Raw genomic sequence first — 25946 nt, 5'->3', positions numbered from 1 at the left:
TATAAACATTGTATGGTCCAGGCAATATGTGCATTTGTACTAAACAACAGATTTTGCAGTAAACAACATTACAGATCATCTTCGTTGTATTAAAATTTAAAATGACAAAACTCAACCCAGTCTCTTTTTGTTAAATTTCAGTTTTATCAATATTAGCCATTATAAAAGTAAAAGTAAAAGGTATAAGAAGCTATACAAATAAAGCAAACAATTCAGTTAAACATACAAAGTCAGCGCTCTAGTCTAACCATACATCGGTAAAGTTAAATAGCTTATGAAGTTATGAAACTTCCCCTCAGCCAAAACGATTGCCCAGGGAAAAAATTATAGATTTACGAGACCAAAAATCGCCCATTAGATATACACAAGATGAATAATATCTCATGTTTAACCACTACAGAGATGCCAGAGTCCGCGGCATTGGTGGCAAACTTTAGAAGGTCTAGCCGAGGAAAGACTGCTTCAGGTGGGGTACATGAACGCCGAGCGCCCGGTCATCGCTAGATCAACTGGATAAAATTTTCATAAATCTTTAAATAAACCACAGATTTGAGCTTTAAACAACTACATTCTCGCCTGAAAACCTCTTAAAACTACATTTGATGATACAGAAACAGTAGTATTATATGTCAACTGTATTAAAAAATGGCACTTCTTGTTGTCATTCTCCGTGGCGCTGCCTTGTCAGCTATCAATCAAGCTGTCACTCAAAGTTAACCACACCCTTATTGTCATATATTTTATATCTAAATACGATCTAAACTAACGAGTTAGAAAAAAAATCACCCCCCTCACAGTTGTCAGGCACTCGGAAGCTATCGAAAAATACAATAAAAGTCCATGGGACCAACTTGTAAAAACATGAATTTATGCTGTGAAAACGGACATTTTAACATGGGGGCTATGGACATTTGCTCCCTTTTGGGACCTTCCCCTGGCGGATTTTCGATGTATTGCAGTTTTTCGCACTTCCGGGTAGGCTTCATTTTTCAGATCAGAATGTTGCCGCTTGACTTGGAACCAGTTACTGTCAACTGCTGAGATCTTATGTGATGATAGTTTCACTAAGGTTTCACTTTAGTTTTTCAAAATTTTCATGCAAGCATCACACATTATAACATTTCACAACTTTACATTTTGATTGCAGATAAATTACACTGCAGTAGCAAAGGAAAAATGAATCAACAATGAATAAATGTTGGAATTTATTGATTCATTGATTTTATCACATTTACAAATTTAATAACATTATTCTTTTATTAAAGGTAAATAAACATTAACACTGAAACAACCTCAGATCTATGTTTGCTTTATGTACAGCAGGATTCGATGCGATTAAATCATGTCTGTTTTGAATTCTTTCAATCAGAGATCATGTAGGGCTGCAATTAACATGGTTTTGAACTGAAAAGTCCAAAATCGCTGATTAAATAACTCCAAAACCAATATTACCATCTTCACTTATATATCAGTTTGATTTATACAAAAGTTTTTACTGAGATTATCAGAGGTTTAGATGTTGATGTTTTAATGAAAACAATACCAACATTATCACCATTATGATGGTTAGTGCTTGCTTTAGTTAGTATCTTGACCCTTCATTTCTTATACTTGTTTCTCTTCATTTTTTGTGTGTGTTTATAAAGTACTATCTTTTCAAAGATACCACACTGGACCAATCAGCTGTGAGCAGCGACTTATATCTGATGCATTAAAGCCACTCCACCAGTATATCCTGCTTCAAATTAAACACTTCGAAGTCCTAGTGTGACAGGATATTTGCACACATATACACAGCAAAATCCCCAGTGTTAATTTAACACTCCGAGGCCCTGTCCACATGGACACGGGTATTTTTATAACCGTGACTTTTTTTTTTTACGTGGTTCGGCCTTTCGTCCACACAACATTTTTGGAAACTCCGGCCAGGGTGAGCATTTTCAGAAACGCCGGTTGCAGTGTTGTCGTGTGGACAATATAACCGGGGGTTTTGCCTTGCGACGTCAGAGTGTGCGCCGCTGACTGCTTCTGATTGGCCAAGGTGACTTTACGATTTGTGGACTCATATAAACACTGAAGCAGAGTTGAAGTTAATGAGATAATTAAGAAGTTAATTGAGTTATGGTTGACCATTATTGAAGACACCTGATGTTAACAAGCAAAATCAACAAACCAGAAAATCACAATTTGTGTGTCACCATTATAGTGGTCAGTGTTTGCTTTAGTTGGCATCTTGACCCTTCAGTTATTTGCTTTAGACTTTTTATGTGGCTGGGGTAACTAAGTTGTAACATACAGACAGACCACAGCAAAAGCAATCTTATGGTATTGATTGTGGTTTGAGCTAATTGTCGTGGAGTGACATGAATGCTTGAGTTCAGGTTTCTTTACTGTGTACATAAATTAGGTGGAAAAAAAGTTATCCAGCATTTTTGCCATAATATGACATGTTTTTTAAAGTTATTTCTACACAAAGAAAAAATTATTTAGTCTAGAAACACAGACATCAAGAATCAGCTTGAGCATCACAACAATGGTGACCATCAAAAAAGCATGTTGTAGCCAATAAAAACTCATCCATGGCTCCCATCATGCATTGCGGCATGAATAAATTATGAGCTGAACTGTCATTTTAACTTTTTATTCTAACTATATTTTATTTTTGCTGTTTTTATGTGAATCTAGTTTTGTGATGTTCAGAGTAGATCTGTTTATCTGAAAATGCTGTTTGTCACCGTTGTTGAGATTCAAACGCTGATTCTTGTTATCTGTGTGTGCCTAAAATTAAAACCCTTTAATAAAAACAAAAATCTGAATTGCTTGCAAGAGATGCCTACAAAAATTATAGAAAATACAGACTGTTTCATTGATGAGTCAAAGCTGTTACACTCAATAATGATTGATAATCTTTGAGAAGAGTTCAGTGATTAAGGTCAAGCAATGACTACATTAAAACATAATCATCAACACATGAAGATTTTTGCTGTTGGCTTGACACACATATTTAAATTTAAAAAGTCACAAGCCAAGATCCCAACTAAAGCAAACACTGACCACTATAATGGTGACACACAAATTGTGATTTTCTTGTTTGGTGATTCTGCTTGTTAACATCAGGTGTCTTCAATTATGCTCAATCATAACTCAATTAACTTCTTAATTATCTCATTAACTTCAACTCTGCTTCAGTGTTACTTTTAACACTGCTTCAGTGTTTATATGAGTCCACACTCAGAGTGTTAAATTAACACTGGAGATTTTGCTGTGTACGGTTGTATCTTTTTGCAATTATTTGAATGTATATATACTTACAAATCTTCCCTGTTAACATGGTACTTTTTATGACACCATATATTTATATATAACAACATTAATATATCATCTGAGTACATACATTAAAAATCAGGGTCCAAAAAACAACACTTAATTAACACTTGCCATTAAATTAAATGCAGACAAGAAAACAAACAAATATATATATATATATATATATATATATATATATATATATATATATATATATATATATATATATATATATAATCCCAGATTTATCTAAAATTTATCTAGGGTTGTTTCTTCTCTGTGATATGAAATATTCCATACATGAAAAATGAAAATAAAATGGCTTTTCCAGGCTTCGATATAATTGTCATTTATATGAAATTAAATTAAATTAAATTAAACAGCTAAACAATCACATAATCATAAGAAAACACAAAAATCTAAAGGGTAAATTGATGTGACACTGAAGGTTGTTAAATTGTCAATTTTGGACCCTGGTAAGCAGCAGCTGTACAGTCATTACTCAGGGCTTGTGTCCTCATGATATGGCAGTCCGTGATCACCGTTCGTATCATAATTATCATATGTTGGTTTCAGGAGCCACTCAGGTTCATATGTATTCGTGCTGTACAAAAACGCTTCCTCGATGCTTCCAGGCTTCAGTGTGTTTTCTCCTTCACCGTCCCCGTCCTGCACCTCCAGCTGGACCTTGGTGCGCTGGTACAACTCAGGACATTCTTCATACTCGTCCAGGAAGTCCAGCATCTTCTGGTCTACGGAGTAGATCTCGCCGTGGACGCGCTTGCCCTTACCAGGCACATTGAGCAGGAAGGGGTAGTTGTTTTTGGTGGTGATCACAAGTGGGTATGGCTCTACGGTTCGAGCGTGCGCGAGGAACTCGGCCTGACCGATGGTGGTGTTGATTATTATGGAGTGATTGGGCTGGCCTTTCTTCAGTGTGCCATAGATGAAGACATGATGCATGTTAACTGCGGGACACGAGAGACGAGATGCTTCATTAGCATTCAAGATTAACTCACTGACATTTACAGGTCTTTTATTTTTACAGAACTATGTTTTTTGCAGAAATGTGTAAACTGACAGCTAATTCACCATTGCTTGTTCATTTTTACACACACTTTATTGTCTTCTTCAAACACCACCACCACACATTCGTACATTACTCCCTCTTGCTCTTTCAAAGAAACTGTGAATGTTCAGTCTAAATCTAACACAGATAAATATGCTGTACAAATATACATGTATTTATACAGCACTGTTTAGGATTGTGATGGTCGTCTTTGTTCAAAAATATTAGTGATATAATTCCTATTTCATTACAATGACAAGTAGAAATGTTCTGCCCCTTTGCAACCCTAATGGCAAGCCATTTGCAAACTTAGCAGACATTACAACAATTCCGTGTCAAATATTTATGAAATAAACATGCGTCAGACATTTTCATTTTCACACAGCCGAAATTAAGCTGTAGGAAGCTCAGCACTTCAAAGAAAATAAATTAAAATAAATAAAATAAAAAAGGCCTTCTAGGCTTTCATACATTTTACACTTATACGCAAGCAAATAAAACATCTAAATAATTTCATTGTCATAAGAACAGAAATAAGTGTATAAACATTTTACATGACTCACTCAATATGTGTGATCTGACATATTTAAACAGTTATTTTTTCATTTTGCTCTCATGCCAAACAAAACATTTCATATGTGAAACATGTTTGAAGAAAGTGTAATTTCTGATAAAGGTCTTTACAAGGCCAGATGTTGAGGTCAAGTACGGTATAAACACACTCTCAACGATCTTTATCTAAAAGTTAAATTACAGCATCACAAATGTTCATGTCCTTTACACATAACTGACATTTTTAGTGTTTACATGTTCATTTTGGCAGAAATGTTTATTATAATAACATATTAAATATGTTAATATATAGATCTGACAATTAGTCGTCCATCACACAATAAAAGCATGAAAAAATACAAATGTGCATATTAATGATAAAAATGTTCATGTTTTCAGATGGTGAAGTTTCAGGAGACTTTTATTCTATTCAAGCCACACTGTCATATGTTCATTTAAAGCTGCAAATGATCAAATATTATATCAATTTACATTAAACACTGATGATATGATGCATTAGATGCTCGATGATATTAAATTAGTGTTGATTATGTATCTCACGTAAACACACAGCACATGCTAATAATAAACATCTAAACCAGAAGAAAACTGTTTCTCTTACCGATAATATAACGGACACTTTCATTATCCAAAGATCAAACTGTGAGTTTGAGAGAAAACAGGAACAAACTGCTAAAACAAGCTCAATAAACTTCAGCCAAACCTTACGTGTTTTACTTTAGGAAAATAAGGAAATGCGGGTCGTGACGTCACATGACAAGTGGGATGGGCGGAGTTTGCTATGAAGATACTTTCTGTTTGTATTCCAGTAGAAATGCAGTAAAGATCTGATCTTACAGTAGATTAAAGAAACTGAGCGTCAACAGAGAACTATACATAATAACACAGCAAAAACAGTGCAGATTAAAAGATTGTACACTCAAAAAATATTTTTTCGGTCTAAATTCAATTACATAACAAATTACCATCCATTAAGATTATATAGTTTTTACATGAAATAAATCAATAAATTGAATGTGATTCAAATGCGTCAGTCATACGTGAATGACACAAGTAAGTTTTATGTAATAGTTCATAAAAAAAGTCCCCACTTCTCAGTGTTCATGTGTTTCACACTACAGAGTTTTAAAGTAGCATTGAAGCAGCGCTGGAGTTAAGAAGATAATTATGTAATGATTGAGCATTAATGATGAACAGCTGCTGTTAACAAGCAGAATCACTGAAGAAACAGACACAGCTTTAGATGAAATCAACTGAAGATTTAAACAACTCAACAAACAGCTTTACCAGCTTCACTCCTTACTAACCAGACTGACTAGATTTGGATCTTACAGAGATTTAGATGATGATGTTTTATTGTTTCGTTTGAAGTTACCATTGTGGAGATCAGTATTTGCTTTAGTTGGACTCCTGACGCTTGACTTTTGAACTTTTAGTTTAGATGTACTATACTGGCTGGACGTTCTGTATAACAACCAATACCTGATAATATTTTCTCTGGGTTTTTGAGTTATAACAAACATGTGTCAAAAACACATGGTTACAAGAACCAGAGAAAAAATAAACTAAAGCCTTATTCGGACGGGACTAGTTTTCTAAACTACGTTTGAGTTTCGATTCTTACCACCTGACGTCTGTGATTTCCATGTACCAATTCGGACGGGACTAACATCTCTGTGTTTATTACAGAGGTGGGAGGGTCTGTTTTGTGCGTCTGGGCGTCACGGAGATCACACGCTCTGTATGCGTGCATTGCATATAGTCATTCGGATTGATGAACATTAGTATTAATACACAATAAATACTAAATGACTAGTATAGCAAAACCATGTTAATGTGTGATTTCTTTAGTATAACTTGTTTTCCTTTTTTATTTAATTTTTTTTATTTTTGTAGTAGGCTAAACCCATGTTTAATTTTCATAAATGTACACCTGTAATTAAAACATTATGTAACTGAGTGCATAAATGAACGTGAGTAATCTTACCTGATGCTGATATAACAATAGCCAGTATTAACAGTTTACGTGATCTGGCTCTTGATTTTATTATTTTTTATTATTATTTCTTTCCTTGTAAAACTAGTCCCGTCCAAATAGGGCTTAAGACAAAAGTCAAGGGTCAAGAGCCCAACTAAAGCAAACACTGATCTCTAACATGGTTACTTCAAATGAAACAATAAATCAACATCTAAACCTTAGTTCATTCTCAATAAGATCTTCTGTTGGTGTCTGACAGAAATAAAGTCAGTCTGGTTATTAATAAGTGGAGCTGGTGATGCTGTTTGTGGGGTTGTTTAATCAGATCTTGAGAGATTTCATGTATTTTATTTCATTTGATTTCATCTAAGGCTGTGTCTGAAGTCAGTTGTAGTAGTTCTTGTGTTTCTCTTCTTTTCAGTGATTCTGTTTGTTAACATTTACATTTTTACATTTAATCATTTAACAGACGTTTTTATCCAAAGCGACTTACAAATGAGAACAATAGAAGCAGTCAGATCAACAAGAGAACAACAATAGAACAACAGTATACAAGTGCCATGACAAGTCTCAGTTAGTCTAGTACAGAACGCATAGCCAGGTTTTATATATATATATATATATATATATATATATGAAAGACAAGAAAAGTCCTAGTATTAGTTGGTTAAGTGCTGGTGAAAAAGATGAGTCTTTAGATGTTTGTTAAAAATGAGTAAAGAATCGGCTGTACGAATTGAGATTGGGGGGTCATTCAAGAAGCTGGGCACAGTCCATGAAAAAGTCAGTGAGAGTGATTTTGAACCTCTTTGGGATGGCACCACAAGGCTTTGTGCACTTGCAGAGCACAAACTTCTGGAGGGCACTTGCCAGTTGTCATCTTGTAGGCAAGCATCAGTACCTTGAATTTGATGCGAGCGACTACTGGTAGCCAGTGTAACATGATGAGTAGAGTAACGTGAGCTTTTATTTGGCTCATTGAAGACAACCCTTGCTGCTGCATTCTGGATCAGTTGCAGAGACTTGATAGTACATGCAGGAAGGCCCGCCAGAAGAGCATTACAATAGTCCAGTCTGGAGAGAACCAGAGCTTGGTCAAGAAGTTGGGAGGCTTGCTCTGACTGGATGGGTCTAATCTTTCTAATGTTGTATAAGGCAAATCTGCAGGACCGGGCCGTTGTAGCAATATGGTCAGTGAAGCTTAACTGATGATCCATCACAACTCCTAGGTTTCTGGCTGTCCTGGAAGGAGTTATGGTTGACGAACCCAGTTGTATAGAGAAGTTGTGATGAAACGATGGGTTAGCTGGAACCACCAGAAGTTCTGTCTTGTTAAGGTTGAGCTAAAGGTGATGGTCATTCATCCAGCTAGAAATTTCACTCAGACAGGCTGAAATGCGAGCAGCTACCGTCGGGTCATTTGGTTGGAATGAGAAGTAGAGTTGCATGTCATTAGCGTAGCAGTGATAAGAAAAGCCATGCTTCTGAATGACAGATCCTAATGACATCATGTAGATGGAGAAGAGAAGTTGTCCAAGTACTGAGCCTTGAGGAACCCCAGTAGCAAGTTGTTGTGACTTAGAAACATCACCCCTCCAAGACACGCGGAAGGATCTACCAGAGAGGTAGGACTTAAACCACAGGAGTGTGGTTCCAGAGATGCCCATCTTTCTGAGGGTGGACAGGAGAATCTGGTGATTAACAGTGTCAAAAGCAGCAGACAGGTCCAGAAAGATGAGTACTGAGGATTTTGAAGCTGCTCTTGCCAGTCGCAGGGCTTCAGTAACCGAGAGCAGGGCAGTCTCAGTTGAGTGGCCACTTTTGAAGCCAGATTGGTTGCTGTCCAGGAGGTTGTTCTGTACAAGGAACATACTGTAGAGAGCTGGTTGAACACAGCTTGCTCATGTGTCTTTGCAGTGAATGAAAGAAGGGATACTGGTCTGTAGTTTTCTAGAAGTGCTGGATTTAGAGAGTTTCTTAAGCAGTGGGCTTACCCGAGCCTGCTTAAATTCTGAGGGAAATTTTCCAGAGTGAAGAGAGGTGTTGATAATGTGAGTAAGTGAAGGTATGACTGAAGAAGAGATCGCTTGAAGAAGGTGAGTTGGGATCGGATCAAGTGGACAAGTAGGATAATTGGACAGGACAAGTTTGGAAACGTCCATCTCTGAGAGTGGAGAGAAAAAGGAGAGAGAATGTGCATTGGTTATTGTGAAGTTATCCTCAGTCTGCAGTGTGGAGAATTGGTCACTGATTGTTCTTGTCTTATTTGTGAAGAAATCTGCAAAGTCGTCAGCTATAAGAGTCGATGGAAGAGGAGGTGAAGGTGGATTAAGAAGAGAAGAGAAAGTTTTGAAGAGTGTAAGAGCATCACAACAGTTGTTAATTTTGTTGTGGTAGTAGGATGTTTTAGCAGTGAAGACATTTGCAGAGAAGGAAGAAAGGAGAGACTGATACAAACTGAGGTCGGTAGAGTTTCTTGATTTATACCATTTCCTCTCTGCAGCCCTGAGTTTAGAGCAATGTTCACAGAGAACCTCGGACAGCCAGGGGGCAGATGGGGTGGTGCGTGCTGGTCTAGACGACAGTGGGCAAAAGTTGTGCAAGCAAGAGGTTAGAGTGGAGCAAAGAGTGTCCGTAGCGCTGTTCGTGTCCACAGCTGAAAACTGAGAGAGTGAAGGAAGTGAGGATGAAACCACAGAAGATAGGCGAGATAGAGAGAGTGAGCGTAGGTTCCGTCGAAAGGTGACCTGTGCTGGATTGTGTGCCACTTGTGCTAGGATAGCAGTAATGAGGAAGTGGTCTGAGGTGTGCAGTGGAGCAACTGAAGAGTTGTCCATGGAGCAACAGCGCGTGTAGATGAGGTCCAGTTGGTTGCCTGATTTGTGAGTCGCTTTAGTAGACACTCGCTTGAGATCAAAGGAGGTGAGCAAAGTGTTGAAGTCAGCAGCCTGGGGTTTATCTAGGTGGATTTTGAAGTCACCAAGCAGTACCAGAGAAGTACCATCTTAAGGAAAGTTTGATAGCAGCACATCCAACTCCTCCAAGAAGTTTCCCAATCGATCTGGGGGACGATAAATGACCACAAAGTGGATTTTAACAGGGTGGTTTACAGTAATGCCATATGAACCGTTACCTCTAGGTGATGGTTGAAGATCAAATTTCCATTCTTTTGATGTAAGGAGACCAGTACCTCCACCCCTCCCAGTCGTACGAGGAGTGTGGGAACAAGTGAAATTGGTGGAGAAGGCTGCAGGAGTGGCAGTGTCTTCAGGTGTGCTTCAGTTGAGACCGGAATGAGTAGCAATAGAAGAAATGAAGTCTGCTTTGTTAACAGCAGACTGACAGTTCCAGAGACCAACTGGAATAGAGAGCGTAGTAGTTGAGGTCAGAGGGACAGGCTGTAGATTTGTCAGATAGACCTTCCTTTGACGGACATTGCGTACTCTCTGAGTGTTAGTAGTGATAGTAGAGATCTGAAAGCACATAGTGACTACAAGTGACCTAAATAAGTATTTGAGAACAAGCTATACAAAAAAGTAAAGAAAGAGGAGAAAAGCAATACTCAAGAACCCTGCCTGCCGGTGTCCTTGCTCGGTGGAGTCGCGGTGAAACCTACCGATTTTATATTTGCCTGATTAACTGTGATTGAAGTCAGCTGGCCACGCCTCACTATTTAGCAGACCGAAACTTTGCAGTCCCGTGATAGGCAAACGCAAAACCAAGCGCCACTTGAGTACGTATTTACCAGGGTAAGAGACACAGTAATTAAACCAAACTTTCCTAACAACGACGATCACGCAGTAGTCTAATGAGAAAACGAGGCAAAACTTACAAACTGCTGTCCTTATATGTTGCTCGACTGTTTCTTCAGTCTGTTTCTTCAGACTGTTTAACAGCAGCTGTTCATCACTAATGCTCAATCAGCACTTAGTTAATCACTTAATTACTTAACTGCAGAGTTTTAAAACTTGCATGGTTTAAATCAAGGCAATCTGTTTACTCAAACGGTTTGAGTTAAGTTACTTGTCGGGTTTTACACTGTTCTGCTGCATCTCATCCAATGCCTCCTTTGCTAGTACCAAAACGTCATTTTAAAGCTGGTAACGGAGGCTTGAGCCATTAATAGCATTCTAATGCAGTTATTAATGAAGTTATTAGAAAGAGAGCGAGAGCGACAGAGACACAGATAGATAGATATATAGATGGAGAGAGAGAGAGAGAGCGAGAGAGAGAGCTTGTGTGAATTAGGTTAATGTACCTCTATGCGTCTATAAAAACTCTTCTGCTGCAGGGTCTCTAAACAGTGCTGTTATTACATTGCTAGTGAGAAATGTCATGTGTAGCCTTTACGTTGCTACACTATCAGGCTAACAGATAAAATTGTCAGGCCAGCGCTGACAACACCTTTTTGTGCAAACTGCTTGTCCGTTGTTAGTTAAGTGATATAGAACTGTAATGCAGTCAAGAGAGCTGCCTGGAACTACAATCGCCGTGCCTTTCCCAGAAAATAATTGCACACCTCAGAACGTTCGTCAGCCAATCAGATTCAAGCATTTAACGGCCCTGTAGTATAAACTTTGTTAGTTAATAAAAATACAGCTGTTCATTTTGTTCTTGTTATTTCACTACACAGTGCATTAACTAATGTTAACAAATACAACTTTTGACTTTAACTTAAGAACTGCCAGTGCGACTAACCGTGTTAAGAGACGTTTGTATTCTCGAAATATAATTGTAATTTATTTTTGTTCGTTGATAAATCAAGACCTAAACTTGCGATGGTGACAACGTCAGTAACCCCCACTATTCAAATGTTCTGAAGGTACTTTTAAAAGTAATTTAAAATAATATTCTTAATATCGTTAACCCAGTTTTTATAGGATTATGTTGCATTTATGACTGCCTTTTAATCTGTGATTAAAGATTATTTGGCTCGCCATCTTTTTTTTTCTTTTTTAACAGCCAGCTTTCACATTACCTTTTGGCATGAAAATGCAGGTTTTGCAGGCAGATGCTATTCATAAAAGCTAATTGCACAGGCTCATCTGCATAACAGCAGTCGGCGCTAGTACTCTTGCTTGGAACTATTTTTTCTTGGTGGAAGCTTTTGCATTTGTTTAGCTAATAATAAATTAAAACTTGATTCAAAATGGTGTACAATTTAATGATGTCCTTCTGATATCACACACTCACTCTTGTTTCATACAAACGCAGCTGCTGCCATTTTGTATGCTGTAATGGATTATAAAACAACAAACTGGTAAGGTTTTAAAACATTTTCTTTTATTGCCTTAATTATTTTGTGTGGTGAAATGTTGTGTAATAAGTGGTTTTGCACCATTTCTCTTAAACGACTGTCTTGTTTGATTTTGCCACTTGCTCTCAAAAGCAATATTTTATATCTAATTATTTACTTGTAAGTAGCTGTGTAATAAGCAGGATAATGTACATCCAGCTGGTTGTTATCTGAGAATAAATAAATTTAGGCTGATCACCCTGTCAGGGTTTATTCTGATATAATAACCGTTGTTATCTGAGAATAAATAAATTTAGGCTGATCACCCTGTCAGGGTTTATTCTGATATAATAACCAGCTGGATGTACATTATCCCTTACGTAACACATTCTTCCCTTATAGTTACACGTATGTTCTTTATAGGTACACTATAATTACAGAAACATACACATAAATGCAGTATACTTTTGTAGTTCTAAAGCATTACTGTGTCATCTTCACTAATTTTAATAGTTTGATACTAATGTGGTCATTTGGATACCTTATTCAGCATTTATTTTGTACTGTGTCAAGTATACCGCACTAAATGGTTAAGGCTAGAAGAGATACAGCTGTGGATACTGGGCATGCGCACATCAATATAGCGTAATTTTTCTACAACAATTACTTTTTTGCATTATTGTAAGGGGTAGATTTGGGGTTGTGCTAGGTCTAGGCATTAATGAAACCCAATCTATTAGAAAATGTAACTTATTGTTAGTTTAAATATTCATACAATAAAAGGGTTTCATTTTACAATTTTTAAAGATGTGGTAGGAAAGTAACAAAAGTATGAGGATATAAAAATAAAATCTATCAAATAGTAGCCTATAATTTACTTAAGCACTGTAATCATCAAAGTTTCACCCTTTTGGTCAGTTGGTAAAGTGGTCAGTGTGTGTGTGTGTGTGTGTGTGTGTGTGTGTACTTCTTTAATTATACATGTGCGGGCTAAATGTCCACAGTTAAATAATATGCCAACACACTAGTAATGACATTATACTGGTGCACACTGGTTAAAAAGGCTTACAAATCAACCAAATTATGTGTTTATTCTAAGCCTAGTGTGTTTAGCAGACGTGTCTGTGATGGGTAAGTTTAGGGGTAGGGTTAGAGGGCATAGAAAATATAATTAACCTGATAGAAAACCAATAGACATCTATGCAATGTCCTCACTAATATAATGAAACAAATGCATGTGTGTTTGTATCTTACCTTGCAGTGGTGCAGTGTGTCCTAAATGAAGTATAAACTGTTCTTCATGCATATCCATTGTCTCTCACTCCCGGCTCACAGCAGTCTGATAAATCAGACAGAACAGGGGGAGACACCAGCTGTGTCCCACAAAGAGAAGACTGTCCTGGACAAACAGGCTCACAGAAACCCCCGTCCAGTAGCAGAAATACCGACAACATCCATTTCTACATGAGAGAGCAACCAATGAAGATGAAGAATAAAAAAAGACTGAGAGAAGAGAGGAGAAATCAGAATGATACATGAAATAGAGGAGAGCAGACAGTGTGTGAGTGACATCTGTCTGAACACATGCTGTAATCACACACTAAATCACTGTGTTGTCTAAATGTATGATCAGCTAAATAAATATTGTAATCTGGATCTCTCAGTCCTAACTCTGAAATATAATGATATAACATGACAGAGAGTGACCATGTATAAAGATTTATTGAAGAAAACCAGTAGCCCAGTATTAAACTGTGCAGCTTTCATAATAAAGAGACATTTTCACCTGATCTGATGCTTGATTGTATAAACTTGTTAAATCATCTAAACCAACAACATATATCTTAGACCCTATTCCATCTAAGCTCCTAAAAGAGGTGCTTCCAGAAGTCATAGATCCTCTTCTGACTATTATGAATTCCTCATTGTTATTAGGATATGTCCCCAAAACCTTCAAACTGGCTGTTATTCAGCCTCTCATCAAAAAAACACAACTTGACCCCAAAGAACTAGTTAATTATAGACCAATCTTGAATCTCCCTTTTCTGTCCAAGATACTAGAAAAGGTAGTATCCTCACAATTATATTCCTTCTTAGAAAAAAATGGTTATCTGTGAGGATTTCCATTCAGGTTTTAGACCGTATCATAGTACTGAGACAGCTCTCCTTAGAGTTACAAATGACCTGCTCTTATCATCTGATCGTGGTTGTATCTCTCTATTAGTTTTATTGGATCTTAGTGCTGCGTTTGACACTATTGACCACAAAATTCTTTTGCATAGGCTAGAAAACTTTGTTGACATTAATGGAAGTGCATTGGCATGGTTTAAATCGTACTTATATGACTGCCATCAATTCGTATCAGTGAATGAAGAGGTATCATATCGATCACATTTGCAGTATGGAGTACCTCAAGGCTCAGTACTAGGACCACTACTCTTCACGCTTTACATGTTACCCTTGGGAGATATTATCAGGAAACATTGTGTTAGCTTTAACTGTTATGCTGATGATACTCAGCTCTATATTTCTTCGCGGCCCGCTGAAACACACCGATTTGAAAAACAAATGGAATGCATAGTCGATATAAAAAAACTGGATGACGAGTAATTTCTTACAGCTAAATTCTGAAAAAAGAGAGGTGTTAATTATAGGACCTAAAAACTCTGCATGTAATAACCTAGAACACTGTCTAAGACTTGATGGCTGCTCTGTCAATTCTTCGTCATCAGTCAGGAACCTAGGTGTGCTATTTGATAGCAATCTTTCCTTAGAAAGCCACGTTTCTAGCTTTTGTAAAACAGCATTTTTCCATCTCAAAAATATATCTAAATTACGGCCTATGCTCTCAATGTCAAATGCAGAAATGTTAATCCATGCATTTATGACCTCAAGGTTAGATTATTGTAATGCTTTATTGGGTGGTTGTTCTGCACGCTTAGTAAACAAACTACAGCTAGTCCAAAATGCAGCAGCAAGAGTTCTTAATAGAACCAGGAAGTATGACCATATTAGCCCAGTCCTGTCAACACTGCACTGGCTCCCTATCAAACATCGTATAGATTTTAAAATATTGCTTATTACGTATAAAGCCTAATGGTTTTGCACCTCAGTATTTGAATGAGCTCCTGTTACATTATAATCCTCCACATCCGCTGCGTTCTCAAAACTCAGGCAATTTGATAATACCTAGAATATCAAAATAAACTGCGGGCGGCAGATCCTTTTCCTATTTGGCACCTAAACTCTGGAATAACCTAGCTAACATTGTTCGGGAGGCAGACACAGTCTTGCAGTTCAAATCTAGATTAAAGACCCATCTCATTAACCTGGCTTACATATAACACACTAATATGCTTCTAATATCCAAATCCATTAAAGGATTTTTAGGCTGCATTAATTAGGTAAACCGGAACCGGGAAAACTTCCCATAACACCCGATGTACTTGCTACATCATTAGAAGAATGGCATCTACACTAATATTAGTCTGTTTCTCTCTCATTTCGAGGTCACCGTAGCCACCAGATCCAGTCTGTATCCAGATCAGAGGGTCACTGCAGTCACCCGGATTCAGTACATATCCAGACCAGATGGTGGAACAGCACCTAGAAAGGACCTCTACTGCCCTGAAAGACAGCGGAGACCAGGACAACTAGAGCCCCAGATACAGATCCCCTGTAAAGACCTTGTCTCAGAGGACCACCAGGAAATGACCACAGGAATCAGATGATTCTTCTGCACAATCTGACTTTGCTGCAGCCTGGAATTGAACTGCTGGTTTCGTCTGGTCAGAGGAGAACTGAGCCCCTGAGAACTGAGATCTGGCCCCCCAACTGAGCCTGGTTTCTCCCAAGGTTTTTTTCTCCATTCTGTCACCGATGGAGTTTCGGTTCCTTGCCGCTGTCGCCTCTGGCTTGATTAGTTGGGGTCACGTCATTTACAGCGATATCTTTGACTTGATTGCAAAAGAATGCACAGACACTATTTAACTGAACAGAGATGACATCACTGAATTCAATGATGAACTGCCTTTAACTGTCATTTTGCATTATTGACACACTGTTTTCCTAATGAATGTTGTTCAGTTGCTTTGACACAATGTATTTTATTTAAAGTGCTATATAAATAAAGATGACTTGACTTAAAAGTAACTTTCACTTCCAACCTCATCAAATAAGCTTGATTCAATAATTATTAATTTGGATATTTGATTTAGATGTTACTACATGCACATTTTAGGTTATCTGACTGTAAAGTAGAAAGAGTAACATGAAATGATGATGTAGCAAAAAAAATAAATGATATGAATCACTGAATTATAGCTTTAGCTAACATAATTTGTTACATAAAACTCAATCATGTTAAAAAAAGAAAATGGCAATAAAACTAATTCAGAAATACATAGTATCAGTGTTGAACAAAACTCATTTAACAATTATTTTAACTATGATATTGAACAAAGAGAAAAATGCTGATCTACAATCCAGCAGGATGAAACTGAATCTGTGGATGCTCTGATACAGTGACAACATCTACAGTAGGGGGAATAAGATCACACAAAATGAATAGCCCAGAGTGTTTCTACAGACCATCACCTTTTATTCTAAAAATAAATATAAAATAAGACTGTTGAGAGCTCAAATAAAACCAACTCCCATGCAATTATGGTGCAAAAGTGAAGAGCCAACACAGCAAATAAAAACTTTATGACTCAAAGGGAAAAACACTCCTATGCAGGTTTGACCAAATTTTATGTTAATTCTACTCAATATCACAATATGATTTCCATATCAGTTACATTGAATGACACTGAATGACACTGAAACGCAGAATATATCTTGCAAATTCAAATTCACAGCACTCTGCATTTAATTAGCTATTTGATTATTAATATCCATGTGAACTGTATGTCAAATTTGATTAATTAATTTTCGTGCAATGGTGACTTTCTGAAAAGTGGGATTCTTTGGTAATTATGACTCTATATCTTACAGTAAAAATGTAATTACTGGAAATGCAACTACATAACTGCAACTTTGTATCTCACACTGCGCATTTATATTACAAGCTGATTTTATCTCACAATTGCAACTCTATTTCTTGTACTTCTGACTATTAAATGACACAATATCAAGAAAGTTGCAATTGTAAGATATAAAATCGCAATAACTTTTTATTTTCTTTCCTGTGTCTCTGCACTGAAAAAAATAAGTAAATTTACTTAATTTTTATTTGGCAAGTTTTTGCACAAGCATTTTTCAAGTAAATTTAACACATTTGAAAATTAAGTAAATCTACTTAACTAAGTTAAGTAAAAATAAAAAAAACTAATAAGTACATGTAACTCAAACCCCCAACCTTACGCTTGATAATGCAATGTTCTGCCACTTGAGCTACAGGAACACTTCAAGATCTTGTGAAAAATAAGTGCTTAGTTAAGTAGATTTACTTAATTTCCAAAGTGTTAAATTTACTTGAAAAATGCTTGTGCAAAAACTTGAACAAAAAAATTAAGTTAATTTACTTATTGTTTTTTTCAGTGTGTGGTTCTTCACAAAAGGTTGTTAAATCTGACACAGAAACACAGAAGATTCAGGATAAACCCCAAATCCAGCGTAGAGGGGTTCAGTGAAAGTGCTGTTGAATGTGTGTATGTGTGTGAGTGTGTGTGTGTCAGAGACACTGTAGAAGGACAGAGAGCCGGCCGACTCATCTACATACACTCCTACTCTATTAGAGCGGGCTGAAGGACCAATTACATCAGTGCTGTTATTATTGTACCAGACAGTATAATTAATATCAGAACAATACATACTCCAGGACTTTTCATTGAGTCCAAACCAGCATTCAATCCCACCTTTCCTGCTGATTTCTTTATATGTCACTGCTACATGACCTGAGCCTTCCCATTCAACCTCCCAGTAACAGCGTCCAGTCAGACTCTCTTTACACATAACCTGCTCCTGTTGTGCAAATCTGTCTGGATGATCAGGATACGGCTGATGATCTTTCACACATGTTGTTTTTTTGTAGTCTTCAGACAGGACGAGTTGAGTGTGTGCTGTGATTGGATCCAGTGTGAGATCAGAGGCATCTGAACACAAGAAGAGTGATAAAAATCATCTATGGTACCGTTAAATATACACAGCAAAATCCCCAGTGTTAATTTAACACTCTGAGTGTGGACTCATATAAACACTGAAGCAGTGTTAAAAGTAACACTGAAGCAGAGTTGAAGTTAATGAGATAATTAAGAAGTTAATTGAGTTATGATTGACCATTATTGAAGACACCTGATGTTAACAAGCAGAATCACCAAACGAGAAAATCACAATTTGTGTGTCACCATTATAGTGGTCAGTGTTTGCTTTAGTTGGGATCTTGACCCTTCAGTTATTAACTTTAGACTTTGTGGGGCTGTGGTAACAGAATTATAACATACATACAGACCAGAGCAAAGGCAATCGTGTGTGTGCTATTGATTGTGATTTGAGCTAATTGTCATGGAGTGACCTGAATGCCTGAGTTCAGGTTTCTTTACTATATACATAAATTAAGTGAAAAAAAAGTAAGCAATCCAGCATTTTTGGCATATTATGACATGTTTTTAAAAGTTAGTTCTAGATAAAAAAAAAAATGTCTTTAGTTTAGACACACACATCAAGAATCAGCGTGAGCATCACAACAATGGTAACCTTCAAAAAAGCATGTTGTAGCCAATAAAAACACATCCATGGCTCCCATCATGCATTGCGGCATGAATAAATTATATGAACTGTCTTTTTAACTTTTTATTCTAACTATATTTCATTTTTGCTCTTTTTATGTGAATTTTTAGTATCTAGTTTTGTGATTTTCAGAGTAGATCGGTTTATCTGAAAATGCTGTTTGTCACCGTTGTTGAGATTCATATGCTGATTCTTGTTATCTTTGTGTGCCTAAAATCAAAAATTTTTATTAAAAAAAAAGAATAGATCAGAATGACTTGCAAAAGATGCCTACAAAACAGCCAGTATAGAGAATACAGACTCTTTCATTGTGGAATCAAAGCTGTTACAATCAATAATGGAAGTTTTACTTAGAGAAAAGAGTTTAAATGAGTTCAGTAATTCAGGTCAAACAACGATTACATTAAAACATAATCATCATCCCCCAATGACTTTTGCTCTTGGCTTGCCAAACACATTTAAAAAGTAAAGAGTCACAAGCCAAGATCCCAACTAAAGCAAACACTGACCACTATAATGGTGACACACAAATTGTGATTTTCTGGGTTGGTGATTCTGCTTGTTAACATCAGGTGTCTTCAATAATGGTCAATCATAACTCAATTAATTTCTTAATTATCTCATTAATTTCAACTTTACTTCGGTGTTACTTTTAACACTGCTTCAGTGTTTATATGTGTCCACACTAGAGTGTTAAATTAACACTAGGGATTTTGCTGTGTACACAGGTGTGTCATGTGTTTTCAAGAGAAAGAGAGAGAGAGAGAGAGAGAGAGAGAGAGAGAGCGAGAGAGCGAGAGAGAGAGGACCTACATTTTCTCAGTCCTGGTTTGATTCTGAAATGTCCTCCAAGGTCCAAACTAACAGAGACAAAGAAAGACATACAAACAAAAAAGATTTTATATGAAGTAAGATTGTTAAAACTACAAATTAAATTAGATTTGTAACTTTTTTGTTATCATTTCTCTCCCTCGTGTCGTTCCAGCCCCTCCAGACCCATCAGATTCATCATCAGATTCACAACACAAATAAAAGATATTTTTAAAGAAACCAGAGATATTTCTGTCCATTGTTTCAAGGTCCAAAAAGGACATTAAGGCATTATAAAAGTAATTCATACCATTTAAACGGTTTAATCCAAGCCTCATGAAAAGACACAATCACTTTACATGATGAATAAATGTAATTTAGGTTGATTCAAATGTTATCTTATGAACATTTGATCAAAACACACATAATGTGAGTAGTGTGCATGAAATATAGTAAACACATAGTCTGCCTGTGTGTGCTTTTTGATTTAATTAAATGTATTGAAGTTTGTTATCCTGTATATTTAAGATCCTGTTTTTACTGTGTTGGTCTGTCAGTAGTTAGATGTAAAAGTTTGTGTTCCTGCCATGCATATTCCTTGGTTCCTGATGGTTTAGTTTATTAAATCATCCTGCACTTAAATCCTTGTCGCACTTTCCTTCATGGGTCCCTTAAGACTTCTCTAAGCAAGCTGCAAAAATTCCCTCTTAGGTAACCCAGATAACTGCCCCACATACTTGAGAATCTCCAGTTTATAGTTTGGATCCTCCAGTTTGTGTTTCAGCAGCTGTACTCCTGATAGTCCTGGGTGATTGTAGCTCAGATCCAGCTCTCTCAGGTGTAAGGGGTTTGAACTCAGAGCTGAAGACAAATAACCACAGCCTTCCTCTGTCACCATACAGCCAGACAACCTACAGTAACACACACACACACAATCAGATCAACTACAGACACACACATCAACATTACGACTGGCTGTCTGTACATCATCTCGTATATGTTCGTAATACCTCAGTATCTCCAGTTGACAGTTTGCACTCTTTAGACCATCAGAGACCAGCTTCACTCCTAAATCCTGCAGGTCATTGTTACTCAGATCCAGCTCTCTCAGGACACAGTTTGAGGATTGTAGGGCTGATGCCACAATGGTACAGGACTGAGCAGTGACATTGCAGCAAGCAAGACTAAAAGAGAGCAGAACACATGATAACTAATATCAGCTAATTTTTTTTTAAATTCAAATGAAATGATTGAGACATGAGAAAACACTTACAGGGCTTTTCTGCAGTTGGTCACAGCTGGTATCAGTCTTCTTCTGCCCTCATCTGATGTGTTGTATTTCATGAGGTCCAGTTCATCCAGTGGCTCCTCTGAAATCTGAAGCATGTAGGCGATTGTTGAGCAGTGAGCAGGAGAGAGTTTCTTCTCTGAGTGTTTGTCTGATTTCACAAACTCCTGAATCTCTGTGGACAGAGTCTGATCTTTCACTTCCAGCAGACAGAGGAAAAGATTGATGGATCTTTCAGTGGAGAGTCCATGTCCATCTTTGATCTTCTCTTTAATGTACTGTGTGGTTCTCCTGATGCTCTCTGAGCTGTTCTCTGTGTGTGTCAGTAGATCCTGTAAGAGTCTCTGATTGGACTCCAGTGAGACACCCAGCAGGAACCGCAGGAACAGATCCAGACGTCCATTCTCACTCTCAAGAGCCTTATTTACTGCATCTCTATGCAGATTGTGCATCAGATCACAAAACTGTAATGTATCAATATGCGTCATTACATAATAGTAAAACACATAGAAAGCAGCGAGAAACTCCTGAACACTCAGATGAATGAAGCTGTAGACTTTCCTCTGATGAATCACAGATTCCTCCTTAAAGATCTCAGTGCAAATCCCAGAATACACTGAGGCATCAGTGACGTCTATCCCGCTCTCAATCAGGTCCTCCTCATAGAACATCACATTACCCTTCATCAGCTGTTTGAAAGCCACTTCAGCCAGTTTCACAATCACTTCTCTGTTGGACGGCAGGAGTTTCTCTGGATCTCTCTCTTCATACTTCTGCTTCCTCGTGTTGATCTGAATCAGCAGGAAGTGGATGTACATTTCAGTCAGAGTTTGAGGGATTTCTGCTCTCAGATCTTCTTCCAGGAGCTTCTGAAGCACAGTGGATGAGATCCAGCAGAAGATGGGGATGTGGCACATGATGTGGAGGCTTCTTGCTCTTCTGATGTGTGAGATGATTCTGCTGGCTTGATGCTGGTCACTGATTCTCTTCCTGAAATATTCCTCCTTCTGAGGCTCAGTGAATCCCTGAATTTCTGTCAGACGGTGGATGTATTTGGAGGGGATCTGATTGGCTGCTGCTGGTCTGGAGGTGATCCAGATGAGAGCAGAGGGAAGCAGCTCTCCTCTGATGAGCTTTGACATCAACACAGCCACTGATGAAGTCTCAGTCACATCACAAACTTTCTGAGCGTCTGAAAACATCAGTGTGATTCTGCTTTCATCCAGACCATCAAAGATGAACACAACTTTACACTCCTCATACATCTGTGAGTCCAGATCTTGAAGTTCAGTATGAAAGTCCAGCAGAAGTCTGTGAAGACTGTACTGATGATCTCGGATCAAGTTCAGCTCTCGAAATGGAAGCACAAACATGAAATCTACATCCTGATTGGCTTTTCCCTCGGCCCAGTCCAGAATGAACTTCTGGACAGAGACGGTTTTCCCAATTCCAGCGATGCCTTTAGTAAAAACAGTCTTGATCTGCTCTTTCTCCTCACATCCTGGTTCAGCGGAGGCTTTAAAGATGTCCTTGCAGTAGATTGGAGTGTCTTGTGAGTGTTTTGTTCTGGCAGTTTTCTCCATCTGTAAAACCTCATGTTCTTCATTCACTCCTTCTCTCTCTCCCTCTATGATGTAGAGCTGTGCGTAGATCCTGTTCAGGAGGCTTTCATTCTCTTGGAGTTTCATTCCCTCAAATAATCTCTCATACTTGTTCTTCATGCTGGTTTTATGCTGGTCTTTGACTCTCTGCAGGTCTCCAGTCTCCAGTGTGTGTGTCTGATGGACTGCTTCAGTTTTGTCCTCCAAGATGTGGGTCTGATAGTGGGATGTTGAGGACGCCACAGATCTGATCACAACATACAAAAGACACCAACAAACATCAACAAAATTTAAGTCTAAAAAAATTTCATACAGCATTATAATTTAGAGAAAGTCAAAGCAATTTCAATTTAAAGGTTGAGAAAGAGTGGAACGGCCTAATATGCATGGGGTAGATCATTCCACAGTTTCTGACCCACCGTAATGGAATGATCAGATATCCAAATTAAAAGCAGAACAAAATTAAAAGTAATCTATAATTTGTAATCATCTGAAATTGGAGTCAGATTAAGCACAGAGCAGGCTAAAAGTTAAACAATTTTTTTGCAGGGAAGTCGTGGCCTAGTGGTTAGAGAGTTTGACTCCTAACCCTAGGGTTGTGGGTTTGAATCTTGGGCCGGCAATACCACGACTTAGATGCCCTGGAGTGTGTGTGTGTGTGTGCACTTTGGATGGGTTAAATGCAGAGCATGGATTCTGAGTATGGGTCACCATACTTGGCTGTATGTCACGTCACTTTCATTTAAAGTAAAATGGATACAGAATATTTTCACCCATTCCATTGGATTCGGTCCCTGGGCCATTGGGTGATCTTTACAATGGTCTATACATCTCTTGTGTACTTAAGTAACCTACCAGCCTTTTTAAATACTTAAACAGTTATGAATAATTTATTTAATTCTTGCATTTCACAAAGGATGCAACTAGATGCACAATTATTTAATGCCAAATAAGGACAGGCTCCCACAGCTCTGAGTTCTTCTCAATGCTTTTTTTCTTCACTGTCTAAACATTTACAGTAGGTCCTGTTTACACTGGGTATTATTATGCATTTTTGTTCATCAGATTCAAATGGGATATTGTTAAATACAGATGCAAACTAGGTTTTGAGCAGGGCTCCGAACCGGTTCAAGGAACGAAAACTAAAACCAGAAACGAACAAAAAATTCACAGGAACAAAAACAGAAACGAAAACGAAATAAATTTTAATCATTCGGAACAGAAACGCTTATTTGAAATTACCATTAAGCAGTTAATAACGTTATTTTATTGTTCAGTTTTAGATTTTAATTAGACAGTGACAAATCACAATAGAATAGTTGAGCATGTGATGATAACGCATCAAGCGTGAGTAAAAAAGCCGCACAGCAGTCATAAGCAGTCCATTTCTCCCGATTAGATTTGTCTTTAACCACAAAGTTGGCTACCCATCAAATTTTCAGAGGTATGTTTAAATAAAACATGCTTAGAAATGTTAAAATTAGCTTTACGTAGTAATGAAAACTGTTTTTGTTTCTTTTCTGTAATTAATTTGAGCAAATTTTCAGAACGTGGAAAAAAGTCCAAATTGGCCTATTAACTTATACCACTGTCAATGACTTTTTTAGATGGGTCGCCACCAAGACAATCCTTTTCGTCAGTATTTCTCCTATGACAAATAGGTTAACAAGTCTGTCTGCAATATTGAGGGATGCGGGGCAGAAATAGCCCGGAATCACGGACATGTGTTGCGCAGTGTGAGGTGCTCGGCTCATACCCTGCAGTTAGCAGTTGATGACGCATTAAAAGTGCAACGGTCATCCAATTTGATTTCTAAAGCGAGAAGAGTTGCAAAAACGTTACGCACACAAAACGTTGTCACTCTTCTTAAAGGCCATTTTGCAGGTTAACCACCACTTTCGATTAATGGGTACATAAATCACTCAAGATATGTATATCATGTTTAAAATGTCTCAAAAATAGTCTTAAAGACCTATTTTTTAAGTTTTTGGTATTAACGTTTTTTTTATGCAACTCGGCGATGACGTCACGTTGGGGAGAAATCGAGGAAAGGTAGCCTCAGTCTAGTATGATGCTGCGTTCCAGGCAACCCGTAACCCGTGTTTTTCCAACCTTAAACCCGTGAAAGTGCACAGGAACGGCGATCAAACTCGTGACTTCCCACCCTTGAACTCGTGTCTCGTACTAGATCGATGTACTCCGAGTTCCGAGGTCACACAGCATGCGAAACAACAATGACAGCCCCTACGGATAATACTGCCTACGGATGCAGTTTATGCAAGTGGCACACATTGAAAAAACGATTTTAAGTTTGGCGTAACTTGCCTGGAACGGTACAAAGTCGTTAGTCGTGGTATGAAATAGTGATTACGAGCTCAAAAACCTGCCTGGAACACAGCATCAGAATTATGGGATTATGGAATTATGGGACTGACTGGGATGAGGAAGAGGTGGCAAGAGCCAACATGTATGATGACCTGCAGCTGTGTAATTTCAAACCTGACAGACGTGAGAGGGCAAATGAGGAATTGCCAAAAACTGATGTCCGTCAAAGCTAATTAAATGCATGGTCCGAAGAGAATGAGTGGAGAGTTGGTGAAGTGTCCTGGTGAGTTGCTATCGTTTAGCATCACAGCAATGAGCACTGGAGCTAGTCTACGAGCAGCAGTGCACAATAACGACACACACACACACATATATATATTATTATTATTTATTTATTTAATTTTATTTTTTACTGTCATTGAGTAGCACCGAGTGAAAAATCAACGTTTTCTTTATATGTAGTGCAGTGATCATGATGTTAGTTCAGATAAGTACCGGTAACCTTTGTCATAGTGTCGTAGAACTGGTAAACGTTGTCTTTGTCATTTAGAAATAGAAGGCATCATGCTAGCTATATGGACGTTTCTAAGCGTTTATCTCTTCCTCCGGTGAAAATGTTGTTGCAAACGTAGCCGCGTGTGTGTCGCTGTGTTTGGCAGGTGCTTGTGTGGGTGCTGTCCCATGGAAACTGCGCTGAAAAGCTTGTGCTGTAGGGAAGTGAGTGCGTTTGGATTGCTGTTGGTCGATATCTATCAATCTGTCTGTTTGTCTATCTATCTATATATGTAGTCTATCTAACTATATATATATCTATGTATTTATCTATAATCTGCGGTATCTGAATACTCTCGTCTACAACTCGTCTCTCTAGTCACTCTCAATGCTCTCAAGGAGGCTTTGGTAAATTCTCTCCCCAACGTGACGTGATGCAATGCATTATGGGGGAAAGGAGACCGCTGTAAGATAGTACCTACTTTTTCGTATTATATTCCGTTATACCCAACAACATAAAATACAATGGATAAGAGTTT

The 25946-nt window shown here is 37.8% G+C and overlaps 2 protein-coding genes across 6 annotated transcripts in view; both read right to left on the bottom strand.

The window, feature by feature from the left end:
• LOC132144150 (NACHT, LRR and PYD domains-containing protein 3-like) overlaps nucleotides 1-25946 on the bottom strand; it is a 159244-nt gene that overhangs the window by 71985 nt on the left and 61313 nt on the right. Inside the window, exons 3-7 of one of the 5 annotated variants that reach the window (XM_059554913.1) lie at nucleotides 20975-22837; nucleotides 20712-20885; nucleotides 20439-20612; nucleotides 19705-19751; nucleotides 17689-18257 (exon numbers count right to left, since the gene is read on the bottom strand). In XM_059554913.1, coding sequence (XP_059410896.1) covers nucleotides 17728-18257; nucleotides 19705-19751; nucleotides 20439-20612; nucleotides 20712-20885; nucleotides 20975-22837 — 2788 coding nt within the window. In that variant the 3' untranslated portion in view covers nucleotides 17689-17727. Of the gene's footprint in view, nucleotides 1-17688; nucleotides 18258-19704; nucleotides 19752-20438; nucleotides 20613-20711; nucleotides 20886-20974; nucleotides 22838-25946 lie in introns of those variants that run through there. The other 4 variants (XM_059554911.1, XM_059554908.1, XM_059554906.1 and 1 more) reach the window with 4 other exon arrangements.
• Nucleotides 3578-5696, bottom strand: LOC132143226 (gamma-glutamylaminecyclotransferase C-like). The gene is made up of 2 exons (XM_059553364.1): nucleotides 5550-5696; nucleotides 3578-4274 (listed from the first exon to the last, which is right to left on the bottom strand). The coding sequence occupies exon 2, from the start codon at nucleotides 4267-4269 to the stop codon at nucleotides 3805-3807; it is 465 nt and encodes a 154-aa protein (XP_059409347.1). The 5' UTR covers nucleotides 4270-4274; nucleotides 5550-5696; the 3' UTR covers nucleotides 3578-3804.

Source organism: Carassius carassius, chromosome 7 (genome assembly GCF_963082965.1).
Source record: "Carassius carassius chromosome 7, fCarCar2.1, whole genome shotgun sequence".
NCBI lineage: Eukaryota > Metazoa > Chordata > Actinopteri > Cypriniformes > Cyprinidae > Carassius > Carassius carassius.
The sequence above is the reverse complement of the archived record's forward strand: the minus strand, read 5'-3'. Positions and strand labels throughout refer to the sequence as shown.

Coding starts and splice junctions, on each gene's coding strand:
- LOC132143226 (XM_059553364.1), bottom strand. CDS start 4,269: ATGCATCATGTCTTCATCTATGGCACACTGAAGAAAGGCCAGCCCAAT.